Below are 20,001 nucleotides of genomic sequence, written 5' to 3'. Positions count from 1 at the left end.
ACGTCACAAAGGTGAACTAAGCGTAACCAATGCAGAGATGCGTAACCAATCTGCAGAAAGACTGTTCCAGTGCCACTGCTGGTTTTGGAGTGGAACTGGTGCTGGTTGTCACTGCTGTTAAGGCAACCCCGGGGAAGTCAATCACTGTTAGGAGTAGGTGCCCTAGGGGCCTGTCAATCCCACTGCTGCAGCAGACACACTAAATGAAGCTCAGCTGCCCCAATGGAGGTCTTTGTGCATGGGGTGTGAGATAACCTCTTTCCGTTCTAGCAGAAGATTTGGGGCTGGAGACTGTGCCATACAAATCTTTACTCCAAAGCCAAATGTGGAGTAGAATGGAAAAGACAGGTCTGCAGACAAGTACTGTTTTGTCATTTCCATTTCCCTCTAAACCCAAAAAAGTGGTCTTTGAATTTGCTAGGAAGACTTCTGCTCACTTGCAGATTTGAATGATGAGCTCAATGATGGAGATTAGCTCATCATTTAACCATGGATCCCTTATTCTTTTAGCATGTTACAGAGGGGACAGAACACCCAGTAGCTTTCACTAAACCATTCTTATTACCGTCATCCACCATGCCTCTAATCCAATGGCTCCCAGCCCATGGAATCTTTCAGAGGCGCCCACAGCTCCCCTCCTGCTGGCTGCAGAAGGGAGCCTCTGCCTAAGTATCCAGGCGGTACCCAATATCCTTGCTGCAGCCAATGGAACGGGAGATCACTGCTCCCCTCCCCTTTCTGTTGGCTGTAGCATGTAGCAGGGAACATGGCAAAGCGCTCCACATGGGTCCCTAGGCTCTGGCATCCCTGCTGGAGGCAGAGGGAGGAGAGCACTGATCTGCAGCCAGGGGGACTGCAGAAGGGAGCCACTACCTAGGGACCCAGGTGGAGCACACTGTTTCCCTGCTGCAGCCAGGGAGACGAGAGATCCTCCTCACTGAACTCCTTCCCTCTGGCTGCAGTGGTAGGGAAGGGAGGCTGCTGGTGGAGACTGGTGGCCCTTCAAGGTTGTAAAATGTATATTTTTGGCCCTCAAGCCAAAAAGGTTGGGAACAACTGCTCCAATCAGTTTCACTGCCCTTTTACAGAACGTTCTTGTTTTGTCTACATCATTTTTAAAATATAGTGACCAAAACTGAACAGTATGAAGTGAGAGCATACCAGTGATTTACAAAATGATATTTTATTTTTCTCATATTCTTTATCCCTTTAATATATCTCAGCATCTTGGTCCAAATCCTGAAATACGTTTAGCACCTCTCAGGATTTTCCTCCCATTTGCCTTTTGAATGCTTCTACGAATTAACAGCCCATGTGTTCTGCATCCAAGAATAACTGCCAACCCTACTGATAAAGCATATTCTCAGGATGTGAATGAGACTTGTATTTTGTTCCATTTCTAGATGGTTATTAAAAATTCTTCACTACCCCCTCAAATCTGAACATTACTCCATGCTAAGCAACCCTCAATATTTCCTACATCTGTGATATCTGAAATACATAGATATTGGTGCTCCTATCCATGCCTTGAGGAAAACACCTGCCACAAAAGATGTTTACAAGGTAAAATGAAATATAGGACAAAGAACAGCTTACCAACCTACTGTGTATTCCGATTCACAACAACGCTAGAATTGATTTCTAAGAAAGCATGGAGACAGTGCTCCCCGTCAATAATAATTTGAGACACTGTTAATATGAAGAAGGTGTACATTACATGCCAGTGGAGAACACTGTAAATCTGTCTTTAGAGGGCATATTTTCCCCATTATTTGCTAGTAATCCTCATGAGCACAATGGGAGTTATATCTGAAGACAGTAGAAAGAATGTATTGATTTTGTCCTAACACAAAATTGAAAAATAATTATTTTTAAATGGTGGTTGCAATTATGTGATTGTTTCAACTATTTGCAGCAGGTTGCAATTATGTGATTGTTAGTCATTACAAGCACTTTTACAGTTATTTGGTCTGAGGCAAAGTAAGCAATGTTTTGTTTTCACTCTCTTTAGGAAGTATTGAGATTTGCTGAAAAATAAAACTACAACAAACAGAAATGAAGGTAATACGGAAGTGGTTTATTTTAATTATTACCATCTTTTTACACTCAATATTATGCAAGAAGCAAAAGAAAACCTAGCATTCCAGCAAAATCTGGGTTGAACGCCTTCTGGGCACATCTGGTTTGGTCAAGCATTCTCATGACTTTTGGTGATGCAATTATTAGCACAGGTGGGGAGGCTTCTAGCAGAGCTGGTTTAGTGATTTATTTATGTCAGGTAGTGAGTGAAAGCATGGTACATTTTTGTACAACACATGCACCATGGCAACAAGTGCAAAGTAACAGCTAATTTTCATTGCTATGGTAATGTACAAAAACAGAAAAACTACATATTCACAATCTGATTTTTTCCCAAAGGGAGATAAAAATAAGTTAATTCTGTTCTCTTACAAATTCAGAGGCTCAGATTTTAAAGAGCAGCCAGTAATGGAGTCATTACAACAGTTTTTACTTTACAGTCAATTTCACATCCAGGTTTCAGGCCAGGTCATAGTACTATGGACATGATTTTTGTCATAAGGCAGGTCCAGAAAAAATGTTTAGAGAAGAACATGGACCTGTATACAGTCCTCATCGACTTGACCAAAACTTTTGATACAGTAAACAAAGAGAGTCTATGGACTATTCTAAATAAATTGAGCTGCCCAAGAAGGTTCATACAAATCATCCATTTGTTCCATGACCACATGACAGTGCAAGTGCTCCCCAATGGTGATACATTTGAAAACTCGAATGGAATGACGCAAGGCTGCATACTTGCTCCAGTGCTGTTCAATTTGTTCTTTGCCTGTGTCCTCAGCCATACCCCAATGGACTTGGATCAGGGGATATACGTACGTTACTGACTCGATGGCTCCCTCTTTGATCTTTGAAGACTCACTGCTAAGACTGCAATGCTGGAGAGACTTCTCGTTGAGACACTTTTTGCAGATGACTGCGCTTTGATGGCCCATAGACATGACGACCTTCAGGTCCTCGTTGACAGGTTTTCTGAAGCATCCCAGCTCTTTGGCCTCACCATCAGTCTTGGTAAGACAAAGATCTTGTTCCAACCAGCACCTCATTCCAATGACCAAACACCAATCATCTTCATCCAAGGCGTACAGCTGAAAAATGTGGATCAGTTCAAGTATTTGGGCAGCACCATCTCGAGTGACGATCCCCTGAATAAGGAAATTGCCTCCAGAATCAGTAAAGCTAGCCAAGCACTTGGCCGAGTTCAAACAAAAGTCCTTAACCAACACAACATTCGTTATTCCACCAAATTGAAAATCTACAGCGCAGTGGTTTTAACATCTCTCTTGTATGGATCTGAGACATGGACTCTTTATAGACGGCACATTAAACAGCTTGAGCAATTTCACATGTGCTTCCTCTGCTCAATAATGAGCATTCTCTGGCAGGACAGAGTGACCAATATCAAGGTCCCTGACAGAGTAAACACAACCAACATTGAGGAAATGCTACTGAGAGCACAACTTAGGTGGACTGGATATGTCATCAGAATGGAAGACCACCATCCCCCAAAACAGATCTTGTATGGGAAGCTGAGGCAGGGCAAAAGAAAAAGGAGTCGTTCATATAAGCGCTTCAAAGATAACTGGAAGAGTAGTCTTCAGTGGGTTGGCATCAATTTCAAAGAACTGGAGCAAGTAGCTCAGAACAGGACTCACTGGTGGTCTCTGACAAGATCAGCATGTAACAGGTTTGAATGGGATCGACAAAATTGTCTCCAGGCTGCATGTGAAAGGTGTCACAGAGCTGCATCATCAAACATCATAGATACGGATTTCTTATGCCTTCAGTGCAGCTGACTCTGTTGTGCATCAGGGTTCGGACTTCAATGGCATATGCATAGTCATAGATGAGAATTGCGATAATATTGTCCTCATCATTAGCGATGGACTACACAACAACAATTTCACACTAGTCTGGAAAAATGAATTTAAAACTTAGCCCAAGAAGTAAGGACAAATACTTGCAAATTTTGTGAGGCCTTACTTGTAATTTGTTTGGAGAGGTTATAAGAGTCTGGGCTACATCTAAATCTGCTACTTAGGCCTCCAGAATCAGCAGCTAAACCCCTTCAATAGTTGTGTTTATGTGGTAAGAGGCATGAAAGTAATGCTGATTACTGGAGATTTAGTAGATCAAGAGGAAAATATGCCCCAGGGAGGTACTCTGGCATGTTTTGTTTTTAAATCCCTCTTCTGAGCCAAATGGGCAATGCTGTTCAACTACTGCATTAACAAGGAGGTTAATGCAAGGGACATTATAAATATCTTTGTTAATGACCACTTATAAACTGCCCTTCTTCTCAGCTCCACTGCCCTCACAAGTCACCATGATACACAGAAGACTCATGCCAAAAGCAATGGTATTGGAGGAGGTTAGAACATCCCTGGGCACAAGATATGTTCAGGATCCAATCAGTGGCTCAGTGATTTTTATACTCCTTGGTTGTCTGAAGGATAAGAGGTTAACTGTGAATTCAAGGACAAGAGTAATATACTGAAAATACCTTCTTTTTCTCCTAAGTTATAAAGGCATAATCTTTCCACACTTGACTGTATGAGTGGATCCCATGGCAGTATGCTTCCTCATTTTTTTTTAATTCTGCATGCGCGCGCGCGCGCACACGCACACGCTAGTCATTACTAAAGTAGCTGGTAACCTCAGCATTCAGAGTCTCTCAGGGGATATAAATTGGAGCAATGTCTACTTACTGGACTTTTCACATTACTCTATGAATCACTGGACACTGTGAAAAAATGCATCTCCACTCAACAGAAAGGGCATACAGCTCATACATGTATTGTAAGATATTAGCAGTTTGTTATTTCCCTCCCACCTCTATAAATCATCAGGTCCGACAGATTGAGTACTACATTTAAAAATAACCCATCAGCATTCCTATTCTCAGGATGAATTCTAATTCATCCATTACTCCAGAATCCTTCGAGGGGTACTGCTACCCTAATTAGAACAGTGCTATGATTTTGTTTTAAATATATCCAGGCTTTGTTCATGTCTACATACCAAAAGAAACCATTTAGCATATTTTCTGAATTAAATGTACTTCTGTGTAAATTGAACAGTAAACACCTGAAGGACAGCTACTTTCCAGTGCATTGAGAGCTACATATCTTCCTTGGAGAGTTCCCTGAATCGCTCTCCAGCCTGTTATATTCCCATTATTTGTTTCTAAAACAGCTGCCACAATTCTGAAAGTTTTATTCAATAACAGCCACCATTTACTGAGCATTTAAGATGCATGATGGCAACAGAGAAAGACCTATATTTGTCAAGGTCCTTACAACTCTGATTTTGATGGTATGATTTTTTTGGAACTATTAATCTCTTATTTCTTCCTGATAACCTGAGGCTATAAACAGATGTCCCACCAACTTTGGTTAATACTAATTAACCTCTTCAGCCACAAAGGAATATTCCAGGATGAGAATATATGCTTGAATGTATGACTTCCATTATATGAATCAGATGTGAATAAGTGACACTATCAACAGACAGTCATTTGGAACTTTAACATTTATGAAAAATTCCCAAAAAAGCTCTATGCAATTACTGCTTTTGTCTCTCTCTGGGTACTTATGCTTTCTTTGATTCAGTAAAATTGTTTTAATATATATTCCAGATTATTTCCAAGTAGAAATTCTTCCCTAAACGAACATCATTAGATGTGACTTAAAGGATGATCCAAATGACCTGTTCCAGAGCAGCATAGCTTGTGTAGCAATAAACAGACACTATAGATGTGGCCAAAAGTGACAGGATATTAGAAAAAGCTACAGCCAAAAGTTTTAACAGTCATCTGTAAAACAGGACAGACCTTTCCAATGTGTTTTGCCTTAGGGGTAACTGACATACCTATCCATCTTCTGTAGTCGATTTCCCCATAAACAGCACCATATGCTTCAGAAGGTCCACCTAAGGCCTGAGTTCTGCCTATTGTCAAAAGTCTTCAAGTTATCTTTATCCTCTAAAAGTCAATCATGCTATGGAACTGTGCACTTTAGAACAAAGCAACTCACTTAAGCTGGAACAAGAGCAGACAAAATACAATTTTACTTCCTCTGACCACAAGTGAGGTGATAAGTTCCTCCAACTTGCTCCTGATTCAGCAGGCATCCATCTTCTAACACATGTTGAAGACTGGCTGCCATATATTATCCAAATGCTTCCTTTTGGTTTCTGCTCAGACTAGCTTTACTTTCATTTTAGAAAATGTATTATGGATACTAGAGCATCACCACTTGCTGGATGCCAGAACAAGGTTTCTCTAGTGCAGAATATGTAAATTAATGTCTCAACCTGTCAGAATTTGAAGGCATTTGCCCAATGCTCAGACTTTGGAGGATAAACATCAAGAGGAATAATTCAAATTCTGAGAAGACAAAAGTGCACACAGAATCTAGTCTAGAGCTCTGATCTCAAACAAGCATAGTTAGCAAATTGAGGCCTAAGTGACAGCTTTATTATACATTAAAAGTGCTAGGACAGACTTCTTAATGAACAAAGCTTTCTTAAATGTAGTACTCAAACCATTCGGCTTGAAACATTGCAGGCACCAGAACTGAAAGCAGGGAGCCTCTCTCCTGCACTTTCAATATTCTATCTGCTGGTTACGAGGCAGAGTGGAAAAGGAAGGTGCCTAACTTGAATACAGACGGGACAGGAGCCAGACCAGGGAGCAGGAAAGGAGTAGATTGGGATAAGAAGCCTGGTGAGACTGGGACTAAAGATGGGAGGGCGCCTCACGTCGACGCAGCGCAGTGGAAACACCATGATACGGTAACGTAAATAATTTGACAGGAGATACGCAAGCTACTTTACACAAGCATCCCGTCGACTGCCAGAGGCAATGTAGAGCAAACCTGAGATTAAGACAAGGAGTGGAAACTTGGATAAGATAGTCAAGGAGAAATGGACTGAGGTGAAGAGCTAGGGATGGAGAAAAAAAGACAGACCTGGAACAGAAACAAGTTGCAAGGGAGAAGAAGAGCAAGCAATAGGTCTGTGACCACAAGAGTGCACTGCCCTCCAGAGCCTAGAATGGTATCCAAGATTACTGACACTCACCATTACTTCATGATCAGCAAACATATGTGAAACTCACGGGCAGAGTGCGCGTTGCAACCCCCTGCAGTGGCTGGACCACATAGAGGAGGATGCAGAAGACTCCCTTAGTTCAAGTCTGTGCAGAGGTCCGTGTTGAGGACCTTAATGTTCCAACCACGCTGATAAATCATGTGATGGGTGTGAATATGATGCCACAATGGAACTTTTTTTCCCATTTGCTTTTTGTGTGTAATTTTCCAGGTGTCTAAAAAATCACCACACACTACATTAAAGGAACATTATTAAGGTTTCAAAGTCAAAACCTCAAAAGTTAAGAAGTGCCAAGGCTGCCCATGCAACCTTAATCTGACCCCCCTTGTGCATGTGCATTATGATAAATAGTTTTTATGCACTGTTTTTCCACAGAGCTACTGCCTCTTTCGGTGCACAGATGGATGGGGCTTAATTAATGAGCAGCTATTCAATATTTTGGTTCCCCCTCATTGTTCCAAGTGTGGCCCCAGACCTTACTTCACATTATTCATACACTGCTGCAATACAGAATTCTTATCTTCTTCATGGGCTTTTCTATGGCACCCATCACTATAGTATCTGAGTGCTTCACAAATGTCCATTTATCTTCACATTACCCTTGTGGGGTGATGGCTCCCCATTTTACAGATGAGTAGCTGAGCTACAGAGACACTAAGGTCAAAAATATCCAAATTTTGGGGTGCCCAATCTGAGGCTACTAAGACCTAACATTTCAGAGTATAACTATTTATGTACATTATGTAGCAATTTATGTATTCAGGCACAGTTCCCACTGACCTCAATTGCATCTGAGAGTGCCCTGCAGATATCCAGAAAATATGAAACACAAAGTTAGTAACCACCTCTGAACATTTTGGTTTAAGTGACTTGCACGGCATCACATAGGAACTCTGTGGCAGAGACAGGGATAGAATCCAATTCTCCAGGGCAGCATTCAATCACCTTTACTATGAGATGGTTCTCTCTCTTCTTGCCATCCCCTACCTCATTCACTATACACCTTCCAACTTCTGCAACAAATGAGGTAGAAGTCCTAAAGACAGCAACCTCCTTCACTGCATAATCTGGAGTGGTCCATCATGTGCACGGAATGAGGCAGGGGTCATGTAGAAAAATTAGTAGGTGATCATGTAATTAAAGACTATAATAATGCACATGTAGGAGAGAGCACTGGCAGCCTTAATTCTGGTGTTTCCTAACTTTTGACTGCTTGACTTTGCAACTTTAAAGTTCTTTTAACACAGCTGTGCATGTGCAATAGAGATATAAAAAGATACACAAGTAGAAGGCCTGGAAACAGTCATGATGATACATTTTCTTCTACACAGATAAGTTGACAGCAGTAATTCATGCAGACATTATGTTTCCCATTGCCATAATGGGGGGTTTAAAACTGGCAGCAATGTAACTTATTGTACATGTCAAATAAAAGTATGTTTTATCATATTATGTCCTATATCATTCTATATCAAAAATAAATATGTACAAAGTATAAGCAGCATAGCCACAAGTGTCTTGACAAGTGAAGACTGCAGTGAATAAAACTAATCACTTACCACCCTATTTAGGTAAGTATTACATTTTTTAAAAGGTTGTTTCAAAATGCACGACACCAGGGAGTTCAATTTTAAAGATCTAGTGTTGAATGTTGAAAATTCAAAAGAAGAAACAAGGCAGTAAAATGAATTAAATATTGCTGTAAAAAACCCCATATGCATACACACACGTGGCCTGATTTTCATTCTTACTTCACCTGTTTTACAGCTGTGAGGCTTCAACAGAGTTACAGCAATGTAAACAGAAGCTACTCCATAGTAGTGACTGGAGCTACATTAGCATACAGCTAGTGTGATGATACAAGCCGGATCAGCTCCAGTCCAGTAAGATGCTTTTCTCATTTATTTCATTTTTGGAATTTTATCCAAACTACTTTGTGTGACTATCTTAATTCTTTGATTCTAGGAATTCATTAGGACACATTTTAATTCTGCTCCCTTTCTCCACAATCCAGTTAAGTGACCATTTCTCACACATATTTTGATCAACTATAGACAAAGACATGTCTTTTATTATGCAAGTGACTGAAGGAAAAGCATGTCTTCTAAAGTGAAGGTAATAAACCAAAATGACCTGGAATAATTCTAGAAAGGACTTAGGACAGGAAGTGGAATTTTATTGCACTAGTACACTGTTGTGGTGGCCAAAAGCACTGCTCTAGTTTGGGATCAGGCTCAGAATTTCCAGGTGAAACCCCATTTGCAGGAAGTTTAACTTGGTCATAACAATTTGCTTCCAGCTTAAAACCAGTTCATAAGCTCTCAGCCAAAGTGCCAATATTTTAAAAGGGTCGGTTGGATTTTAGTCAAAGAATGACTATAAAAATTTGTCATCTAATGGAGAAATAAAAGACATGATATCAGTAGTTTACAGACGCCCTACAGAGATTTCTGCTAGATTTGGCATCCTACCTACTACCATTTTAATTTTTAACTACTCCCTCTGGCTTTACAACACTGCTTTAAAGTCTCATCTCAAAAGACTTAGCCACCTGGACCAGTAACTCTCAAATTGTCAGTAGTCATCAGGAGGCAACAGATACAGACATGGTGATATCACTAGAAGCAACAGAGGCCCTGCAGCTTCTGTTCAGTTGTAACCACTTGGTTGATATCACACCCTATTTCCTTTCCATCCAATTCTAGCACATCATCATGGATGCTGGATAAACTGTACAAGGAGGACAGGTGCCACTGAAGGTGGCAATGAAAAGAGAAGTAATTGCACTTTGGCCCTTTCAAGAAAAACTGAAGAGTGAATGTCAACTAAAACACTGAATTTGAAGCAGGTTCAACACCAAACAGTCTGCTTAGTTGAAGGTGTACCCATTGTCACGATGTCATAGAGGAATCTGTTGCCTGCGAGAAGGCATCTGAGTCTTCTGCACCAAGGACACCCCAATAGTGACAGACTCTCATAAAAAAGCCAGCTTCCTGGATGCTGGAAACTGGGTCCAGAGTGATCTTGGAGACATATATAAAGATGGTAGCCATGTCACCATTGGCTTTGCCAAAGTTGTCTCCCTGACAACTGAAGCTAGTGAAGGCCTCTGTCTGGAAATGGGGCCTTGTCCAGGTGACAAATACGAGGATCTGGTTTTTAGGGTCACCATCCATGAAGAAGAGTGTGTTATCAAGCAGAATGGAGAAAACTATAATACAAGATCTACTTATTGGCTACAGAGAGGAGAAAAAGGAAGTCCCATAGTTTTGTATAACAGCAAGAGTCCTGGGGCACCTTAAAGACTAACAAATTTATTTGGGCATAAGTTTTCGAGGGCAGAAACCCACTTCATTCATGCATCCGATGAAGTGTGTTTCTGCCCACGAAAGCTTACACCCAAATAAATGTGTTAGTCTTTAAGGTGCCACAGGACTCTCGCTGTTTTGCTAATAACAGACTAACATGGCTATCCCTCTGGAACTCATAGTTTTGTATGTGTATGCTGTACTACCCTAAACCTGAAAAACACAGGCAGGAAGATAGGAATAAACATAATTTGCAACAATGAATTTTATAAAGATTCCAGAATCTTTATTCTGCACGACTTAAAGCACTAAATTAACTTTAGAAACAACTGTTAGGAAAATAAGCTGATTCTTCTGGCCACTGCTTAAGGAATTGAAAATCTGAGAACACATGAATTTATATTTTTAATATATAAAAGCCATCCATTTATCATAAGAAATTGAATCACTAAATTCATGATGAAATAACTAAACAGGCAAATATGGAGAAGATAACAGTCTTGAATAAGTCAAAATAAGATTTAAATTATAAAGATAGCATGCTGAGTATTTGAGATTCACATGCAGTTCTGTGGGTCTTAAAGATTGAGACCTGCGGCTTTAAATCACTACAAATAAAATTTTACAATCTGATTAGTTTTCACCATTTATGTTATTCATGTGTTGCACTTTACTAGCCCTTGCAAATGAAAACAGGCTGTCATTTTCACTTTCAAATGCTCAGGCATTAAGAACATAAGAATGGCCATACTAGGTCAGACCCCTGGTCCATCTATCCCAGTACCCTGTCTTCTGACAGTGGCCAATGCCAGGTGCCTCAGAGAGAATTAACAGAACAGGTAAATCATCAAGCGACCCATCCTATCACCCATGCCCACCTTCTGGCAAACAGCAATCCCTGCCCATCTGGCTAATAGCCATTGATGGACCTATCCTCCACTATCACACAAATGTTGCAGAAGGATATTTAAGTCCAAACAAAAAATAGTTAAACTGAAAAAATTAAGAAATTACTAGTTTGTGAACGTCATTTTTTTAAAGCCCAATTTAAATTTTGGGCCTCAGGCTGTAAGCCTTTTAAAAAAATTTGCAAAAAGCTGAAGCAGTGGTTTGGGATATAAACTAAAGTATTCATCAGTTAACCTTTCAAGCAACAGACCTGACAAACAGAGACAGTGCAGAGATCCTGTTATGTGTTAAATAAACTAATGTCAAGATTTTGGTATTAGAGAACACAGTCCAAGCTTTTAAGTACCATACTTCACAATACTAGATAAATGCACTGTTCTCTCAATTTAGGAAACTGGAATTACACCAACACTTCAATAGAAATTGCACTACTCTGCAATTTGAAACCTTTCTAATATTTAGAGAAGGAACATTTACACATCTAGTCGTATTACTGCAGAATTCTGGATCTAGAAGAAATTGAGAGTGTCCATTTTAGGAGGACACAACTTAAATTTTAGTAAAATAAGATTTTATGAAAACTAAAGCCAACAGAAAAGTTTCAGATAAAAAAAAGTTTTTAATCAAAGACCTTCCCTAGCAATATTTGAAACACAAATGCTGCAGGACTAAAAACCTAATTGTAACTGAACTCACTGATTTTTACTGTGCAAGCTAAGAGAAACTCAAAAAAAGTACACAAATAGCAGAGTGATTAATAAAACTGGATGAGTATTACTGATAACATAAGAAATTTGTTTACAGTAATATATGATTTAAGTTGACAGCATCACTTTAATATGCCTGCTTTAGAATCCCACAACTTGATAGTAATCTAAACCAATTTAAAAAAAAAAGATCACAGCAATCCTTAGGGGACAGACTCCCAGAGCCCAGTGTGAGTTAATATATTCTAAAATGTGACACTTTAAATAACTAGCTAGATAGAGCTTTTGAATCGCTTTTGTGGTACTTACCTCTTTATCTGGCTCAGTCTTGGTGTCTTTAGCAGATCTCTCTGTTTTCTTAGCTAAAATTTCCTCAGGTCCTGTGGACTGAAGAGAGACAGTTGCTTTATAGCCAATCACTGAAATACTTAATATCAATGACTGACCTACATTAAAGCCACCTAAAGGAAAAACATCAATGATAACATCAATAATAATATAATAATTCTAGGTGTAATAATAGGACAAGTTTCTTCTTAGCTGTCTTATTTTAACTGATACCACTTAGCACTTCCTGATGTAAGGGTCACCCTTAGGAACAAGGGTGTTCTCTGATGGAGGTTTTGCTGGAGTGCAGTGCCTGTATAAAAGCACAGATAGCACCACACACTCTAGTATGCTTCCACTGATAAACAAGAAAAACTAACTTTTAACATGACACCTTTTTTGAGCCATCCCAGAGGGAAAAGAATCCTCCAGATGTGGGGGACATGTATTTGTAAATTATCTTCTCACACATAAAAAAATTAATCTGTTCTCACACTTCAGATGTCCCCTAATCTGGGGTCACTATTGACAAATGGCAAGCATCAGAAGAGAAACGGAAGCTAAGAAAGATTTAGAGAAGGTTAGCAGGACCCAGCATCCAGAAACAACCACAGCTTGAGTGATGAAGTGAAAGACAATGAGGAGATGGATTTTAAGGCAGTTGCAGGTTCTAGACAAGAGAAGACCAAACACCGGGAGCAATGACTAGGAATATGCCCCTTGTCTGAGAGAACTAACAAAGACTGTGCAGTTCATTACATATTCATAGATTCCAAGACCAAAACAGTACTACTGTGATCACCTGATCTCTTATATAAGAGAGGCCATAGGACTTCCCCAAATTAATTCTTAGAGCAGCTCCTTTAGAAAAAACAACTAATATTGGTTTAAAAGTTGCCAGTGAAAGAGTATCTACCACGACTCTTGGTAAATTGTTCCAATGGTTTGTTACCCTCACTATTAAATATGCACACCTTATTTCCAGTTTGAATTTGTTTAGCTTCAACTTCCAGTCACTGGATCATATTATACCTTTCTCTGCTAGATTGAAGAGCCCATTATTAAATATTTGTTCCCATGTAGGTACTTATAGACTGTAATCAAGTAACCCCTTAACCTTCTCTTTGTTAAGTGCTAAACAGATTGAGCTCCTGGAATTCTATTATAAGACATGCTTTCTAATCTTTTAATCATTCTTATGGCCCTTCAATGAACCTTCTCCCATTTATCAACATCTTTCTTGAATTGTGGACCTCAGAACTGCACCCAGTATTCCAGCAGCGGTGGTAAATACAGAGGTAAAATAACCTCTCTACCCCGAATCAAGATTCCATTTATGCATCCCAGAATTGCACTAGCCCTTTTGGCCACAGCATAGCACTGGGAGCTCATGTTCAATTGATTATCCATCACAACCCCCATATTGTCTTCAGAGTCACTGCTTCCCAGGATAGAGTCCCCATCCTGTAAGCATGGCCTACATTCTTTGTTATTAGATGTACACATTTACATTTAGCTATATTGAAATGCCATATTGTTTGTTTGCACCCAGGTGACCAAGCAATCCGGATCACTCTGTATCAGTGACCCAGCCTCATCATTTACCACTGCCCCAATTTTTGCACCATCTACAAACTCTATCAGTGATGATTTTGTGTTTTCTTCCAGCTCATTAATAAAGATGTTAAATAGCATAGGGCCAAGAACCAATTCTTCCGGAACCCCACTAGAACACAAGTATTGGATGATGATTCCCCATTTTGAGACCTATCATAGAATCACACAGTTGGAAGGGACCTCAGGAGGTCATCTAGTCCAAACCCCTGCTCAAAGCAGGACTAATCTCGGCTAAATAATCCTAGCGAGGGTTTTGTCAAGCCACAGCTTAAAAACCTCTAAAGATTGAGATTCCACTACCTCTCTAGGTAACCCATTCCAGTGCTTCATCACCCTCCTAGTAAAAACCTTTTCCTAATGTCCAACCTAGAACTCACCCACTGCAACTTGAGACGGTTGCTCCTTGTTCTGTCATCTGCCACCACTGAGAACAGCCTAGCTCCATCCTCCCTGGAACCTCCTTTGAGGTAGTTAAAGGCTGCTATCAAATCTCCCCATATTCTTCTCTTCTGTAGACTACACAAGCCTAGTTCCCTCAGCCTCTCCTCATAAGTCTTGTGCTCCAGCTCCCTAATCATTTTTGTTGCCCTCCGCTGGACTCTCTCCAACTTCTCCACATCCTTTTTGTAGTGGGGGGCCCTAAACTGGACACAATACTCCAAATGCAGCTTCACCAATTCCGAATAGAGAGGAATAATCACTTCCCTCGATCTGCTGGCAATGCTCCTACTAATGCAGCCCAATATGCTATTAGCCTTCTTGGCAACCAGGGCACACTGCTGACTCTCATTCAGCTTCTTATCTACTGTAACCCCCAGGTCCTTTTCTGCAGAACTGCTGCCTAGCTTGTCGGTCCCCAGTCTGTAGCTGTGCATGGGATTCTTCCTTCCTAAGTGCAGGACTCTGCACTTGTCCTTGTTGAACCTCATCAGATTTCTTTTGGCCCAATCCTCCAGTTTGTTTAGGTCCTTCTGTATCCTATCCCTAACTTCCAGGATATCTACCACTCCCCCCAGCTTACTGTCATCTGCAAACTTGCTGAGGGTGCAATCTACCCCATCCTCCAGATCATTAATGAAGATGTTGAACAAAACCGGCCCCAGGACCGACCCCTGGGGCACTTCGCTTTTGACCAGCTGCCAGATAGACATGGAGCCCTTGATCACTACTCATTGAGCCCTATGCTCTAGCCAGTTCTCTATCCATTTTATAGTCCATTCATCCAACCCATACTTCTTTAACTTGCTTATAAGAATACTGTGAGAGACCGTATCAAAAGCTTTGCTAAAGTCAAGGTATATCACATCCATCGCTTTCCCCACATCCACAGAGCCAGTCACCTCTTCATAGAAAGCAATCAGGTTGGTCAGGCATGACTTTCCCTTGGTGAATCCGTGTTGACTGTTCCTGATCAGCTTCCTCTCTTCCAAGTGCCTTAAAATGGATTCCTTGAGGACCTGCTCCATGATTTTTCCAGGGATTGAGGTGAGGCTGACCGGTCTGTAGTTCTCTGGATCCTCTTTCCTCCCTTTCTTGAAGATAGGCACTATATTTGCTTTTTTTCCAGTCATCAGGGACCTCCCCCAATTGCCACGAGCTTTCAAAGATAATAGCCAATGGCTCTGAAATCAGCTCTTTCCATTGCTCTTGAAATCAGCCAGCTTTCAAGTCATTTAATGTGTACCATGTTAACTTTATGACATTTTGATTTAAAAATAAGAATGATATAAGGTACCAAGTCAAATGACTTACAGAAGTCTATTACATCAACACTATTACTTTCATCAACCAAACTTGATATATCTTTTTTGGTCAGATTACAAGTTAGCTTTACAGAATCTGTTTCCATAAACCCATGTTGACTGACATCTACTAGTAGACCAATACTATTGTTTGGATTCTTTTGTTCCTAGTATACTTTTTAAAACTTCTTATTGTCCTTAATTTTGCTGACCATATCAGAAGATATGTCCCTTTTCTTCCCATATCAATTTTCCTGTATTTATATTCATTGGTATATAGGCAATTGAAGAATTTATTCTCTCCACGTCCTTTGGTTCCTTTCGTCCTTCTGGACATAATACCTCTGCAGGAGAAATACGGCTTCATGCTGGCATATTTCCCTTCAGTCCTCCCAGCAAGAACAAAGCTGGAATCAAATGGTCAAGTCTAAAGACAGCCAGCCACAAGAAAGAAAGGTCAGATGGGCCTACACTAACTGCCCTACTGCCGTTTAGAAAAGCAATACCAGATTGATGATCAGGAAGTACAATACAGAGCCGAATGGCTAGAGGATCCTAGAGCACACTAGAGTCCTTGCCTCTGCAAAGCAGCATGCAACTGGAGGTATGCAAAGAGTGTATATGTACGCATGCAATCGCAGTCTATATTAACCACTACAAAAAAAGAAGGGAGAGGGGGAGGAGATTTTGAAGAAAGGAAAGAGTCTCCGTTACTCTTATTTAATAGCACAAGCAGGCTTTTGCTTAGTGAAAAAAGAGGCACTTAAGAATTGTTAAATTAACCACAGACAACACAAGAATGACCGATGAAGACTTGCAAATGTGATATAGAGACAAACTCAACATCAATACCACAATGCTGAGAGCACAACTTAGTAAGGGACCTTTTTTCCAAAAGTGTTTACCTTTTTTTCGGCTTTATCTGCTCCTTGTTCTTTTGAGCGTTCCCTATCTTTGCCTCGTTCCCTTCGTCTGTCTCTCTCTCTGTCTTTTCCCCTCTCTCTGTCTTTCTCACGGTCTTTGTCTCTGCCCTTTTCTTTGTCCCTTTCTTTCAATTTTTCCTTTTCTTTTCCTCCTTCATCTTTTCTTTCCTTCTCCCGTGCTTTATAATGTTCCAGATCTTTCTCTCGTTCCATATCTCCTTTTTCTTTGTCTCTGTTTTTTTCCGTTTCTCTCCCTTGTTTGGATGTTCTGTTCTTGCTTTTCTCTCTTTCATGTTTTTCACCCTCTCTAAAACTGTCCCTTTCAAGGTCTTTGTGCCTGTTCTCATTATCTTTATGCTTATCACTTTCCTTTTCTCTTTGCTTCTTCTCTTCTTCTTTCAACTCTTCTCTAGGTTTTCTGTCAAGGCTTGTACTTCTGTCTTTTATTTCATTGTCTCCTCTACCCTAAAAATAAAGTAGAAAGTAATATTAAACTACAGCACAAGCCAGTTACATTACACAGTATTTTTCACCCCAAAATATTTCTAGTTGTAGTCCATTTTCCCCCCAGAAATGCAGCAAAGCCCACCTCCTTATCCTTATGGCTTTTTTGTTCTTCTTCCCTGTATTCTCTATTTTCTTTATCTGGAGATTTAGAAGTGGATGGAGGTTTTCCTTTGATATCAGCTTTTTCCCCTGCAAGGACCCTCTTCACAGCATCATCACTGGATAGCTGAAGAGAAGATTAAATCCAATGAAAATTAGTCTGTTACTTTATTAAATGCAATCTGAATTTCTAATTCTGCAGTCTACATGATGGTTTTTATGAAATCATATAGGTTTTATGCTACTCTTTTCAAAGACAATACACCGATTTAATTCAAATGCTTTCTTGTGCCTCTTTTTTAATAATTTGACCGTATCCACCAAAGCTATGTTGTGATCTTTTCTCTTAATATTAGATGTTTCCAAAGCTAACGATTCTCATTACTATGTCTTTTACCTTTTATCTGTAATGGTAATGTGAATTATTTTGAAAGTATCTATCATATTATGACTGCTACACTGGTTAAACATTCCTAACCCTAGAATGATGCATTCAGATATACTCTGATGCAGCTCCATTTTAACTAACAGATTGTTTCATTTTAAAGATATATTTTTTTTTAAAAAATGCTAGGAAATCTACACTGAGGATCACTTCCAACCGAATTTAGTGGCCATGTTAAAAGAAGCCCTCAAGTGTCCAGTTCAATTTGATTCAGCTTTGCAAAACTACTCAGCAAATAATTTTTACCAGTCCATTTACATGGCAGCTAAAGTCAGGTTTCAGTATCTTCACAATGGTGACCCAGGAGTTCTATTATACCAAGATCTGAGTATCCAGTGGTTACAACATCCTTAGGAATTTTTCTACTCAACCTTGATCTTTTTGAAGGAGAACTGGATTTTTAAGATCACTGGAGCTGATTTTGCCCCTCATAATAACTCACTACAGGGGAGTCAGGGTTACTATGATTCTCTCTTGACATACAAGTGGAGAAAGATGAATTGTGGGTTTCCACATTCAGTCATTAGTATCTGAACAACATTAGTGACATTTGCCTCATTTACATAAAGAGTAAACAGCATGCAATTAGCACAAAAAGTCTTAATTTAAACAGCCCTGAGACCAGAGGATATTTTTCACACAATAGACCAAATCTGATATTTTCACAATCATAAAAATCAATAGGACAATTATCTCAACTCCATATCCAGTCGACTGAGTCTACTTTTAGGATATTGAGCTTGTCAAAAATTCCCAAGGAAACTCAAGGTCAAGAACATTATCTAACCCATCCAAAACCTGCTCTCACCTGTTTCCTAGATTCTCCCTCCCTAATTTCAAACAAGAAAGAAGCTAACATACTCAATTTATTGAAAAGCTACAGGGAGGGCTCACATGCAATATGAACTTCAAAAACTACTGGATTACCAAAACATCAGTTTGAATGATCCTCATGTACAACCCTTAAACGGTACAGTATTTTATGGTAATATTTTTAAATACTTCACTATCATTAACCCAAGTGTTTTGGACCATTAAAATAGTATTTTCTTTAATGAAAGGGAAAGCCTCAGCAAGAAAAAAGAGCTTGTCCATCTGTTCTTGTTCAGATCACTGATCAGACAAAGGTTATGATCAAGGAGGGCATCAGTGGATAAAGAGCTCAAGAGGATTAGGCTTTTATTTCAAAAGCTCTATAATTACTATATGCACAAAACAGGAATGCAACAAGATATATTAAAAGCGACGGCTGTTTTAAAACACAAGTTTCCAAGGTTATTAACACAAGGGATCTTATTTCTCCATTGCGGATTTTTTGTATACTTGGAGGAAAGAGTGGCTTCTTTACAGTAAGAACCTCCATTTGTGATCAAGATTTTGAAAAACAGGTGCCCAAAGATATGCTCATCAACTCATTTAGGTGCATAAACAGCCCAACATCCAAGCATACTGAAAATCTGGAAATTTCTACTGAGAAAATGCTTGTGGATCCTGGTATAATTAAACAGAAGCATATTCCATGTCCACCCGATATGGCGATAATATATCCAAAGTTTATGGGACAAATCCTCAGCTTATGTAAACAGCTCCACTGATTTCAATGGAGCTACACTGCCTTACAACAGTTAGGGATCAGTTACTATATACTTTTAGTTACATTATACTGCAGTTAACACGACAATATAATTCATATATTGAGTACTGTAAATACAAATACTGGATGAGTTCCCATATAGTTTGTCATATCCATGGGTCAGTTTAAACTAAATGGAAGGCTAAACAACTAGGGTCCTTGATTTCAAAGGGGCAAACTTTAAAAAAAATTAAGAGAATTAATTACGGAAGAGGACTAGACTGAAGAACTCAATGATCTGAATGTACAGGAGGCTTGGAATTACTTTAATTGAAAACTGCAGGAACAATCTGAAGCCTGCTTCCTGAGCAAGGGGCAAAAATTCATAGGGAATGGTAGCAGACCAAACTGGATGGACAAGCATCTCAAATAGGTGATTAGCAGAAAGCTTATGAGGAAGAGAAGAAAGGATGGATCAGCAAGGAAAGCTACCTCATGGAGGTCAGAAAGTGTAGGGAAAAAGTAAGAATTGCCAAAAGCCAAGCAGAATCAGAACTTGCATAGGAAATTAAAACCAATAGTAAAAGGTTCTTTAGCCATATAAATAAAAAGTCTCTATCCAAGACTATTAAAGGAACAGACACTTAAAATTT

At 39.6% G+C, this 20,001-nt stretch overlaps 1 protein-coding gene across 2 annotated transcripts in view; it reads right to left on the bottom strand.

Annotated features, from left to right (window-relative positions):
* The window catches only part of TRAF3IP1 (TRAF3 interacting protein 1), a 96,258-nt gene that overhangs the window by 65,962 nt on the left and 10,295 nt on the right, over positions 1-20,001 (bottom strand). For both annotated transcript variants that reach the window (XM_067548624.1, XM_067548622.1), the window contains exons 4-6: positions 17,314-17,457; positions 16,707-17,189; positions 12,425-12,502 (exon numbers count right to left, since the gene is read on the bottom strand). In XM_067548624.1, coding sequence (XP_067404725.1) covers positions 12,425-12,502; positions 16,707-17,189; positions 17,314-17,457 — 705 coding nt within the window. The remainder of the gene's footprint in view (positions 1-12,424; positions 12,503-16,706; positions 17,190-17,313; positions 17,458-20,001) is intronic.

The sequence above is a fragment of the Emydura macquarii genome, unplaced genomic scaffold (assembly GCF_026122565.2).
Source record: "Emydura macquarii macquarii isolate MOO-44397 ecotype Brisbane River unplaced genomic scaffold, CSIRO-AGI_Emac_v2 contig_1253, whole genome shotgun sequence".
Lineage (NCBI taxonomy): Eukaryota > Metazoa > Chordata > Testudines > Chelidae > Emydura > Emydura macquarii.
This window is presented reverse-complemented; position numbering and strand designations above follow the sequence as displayed.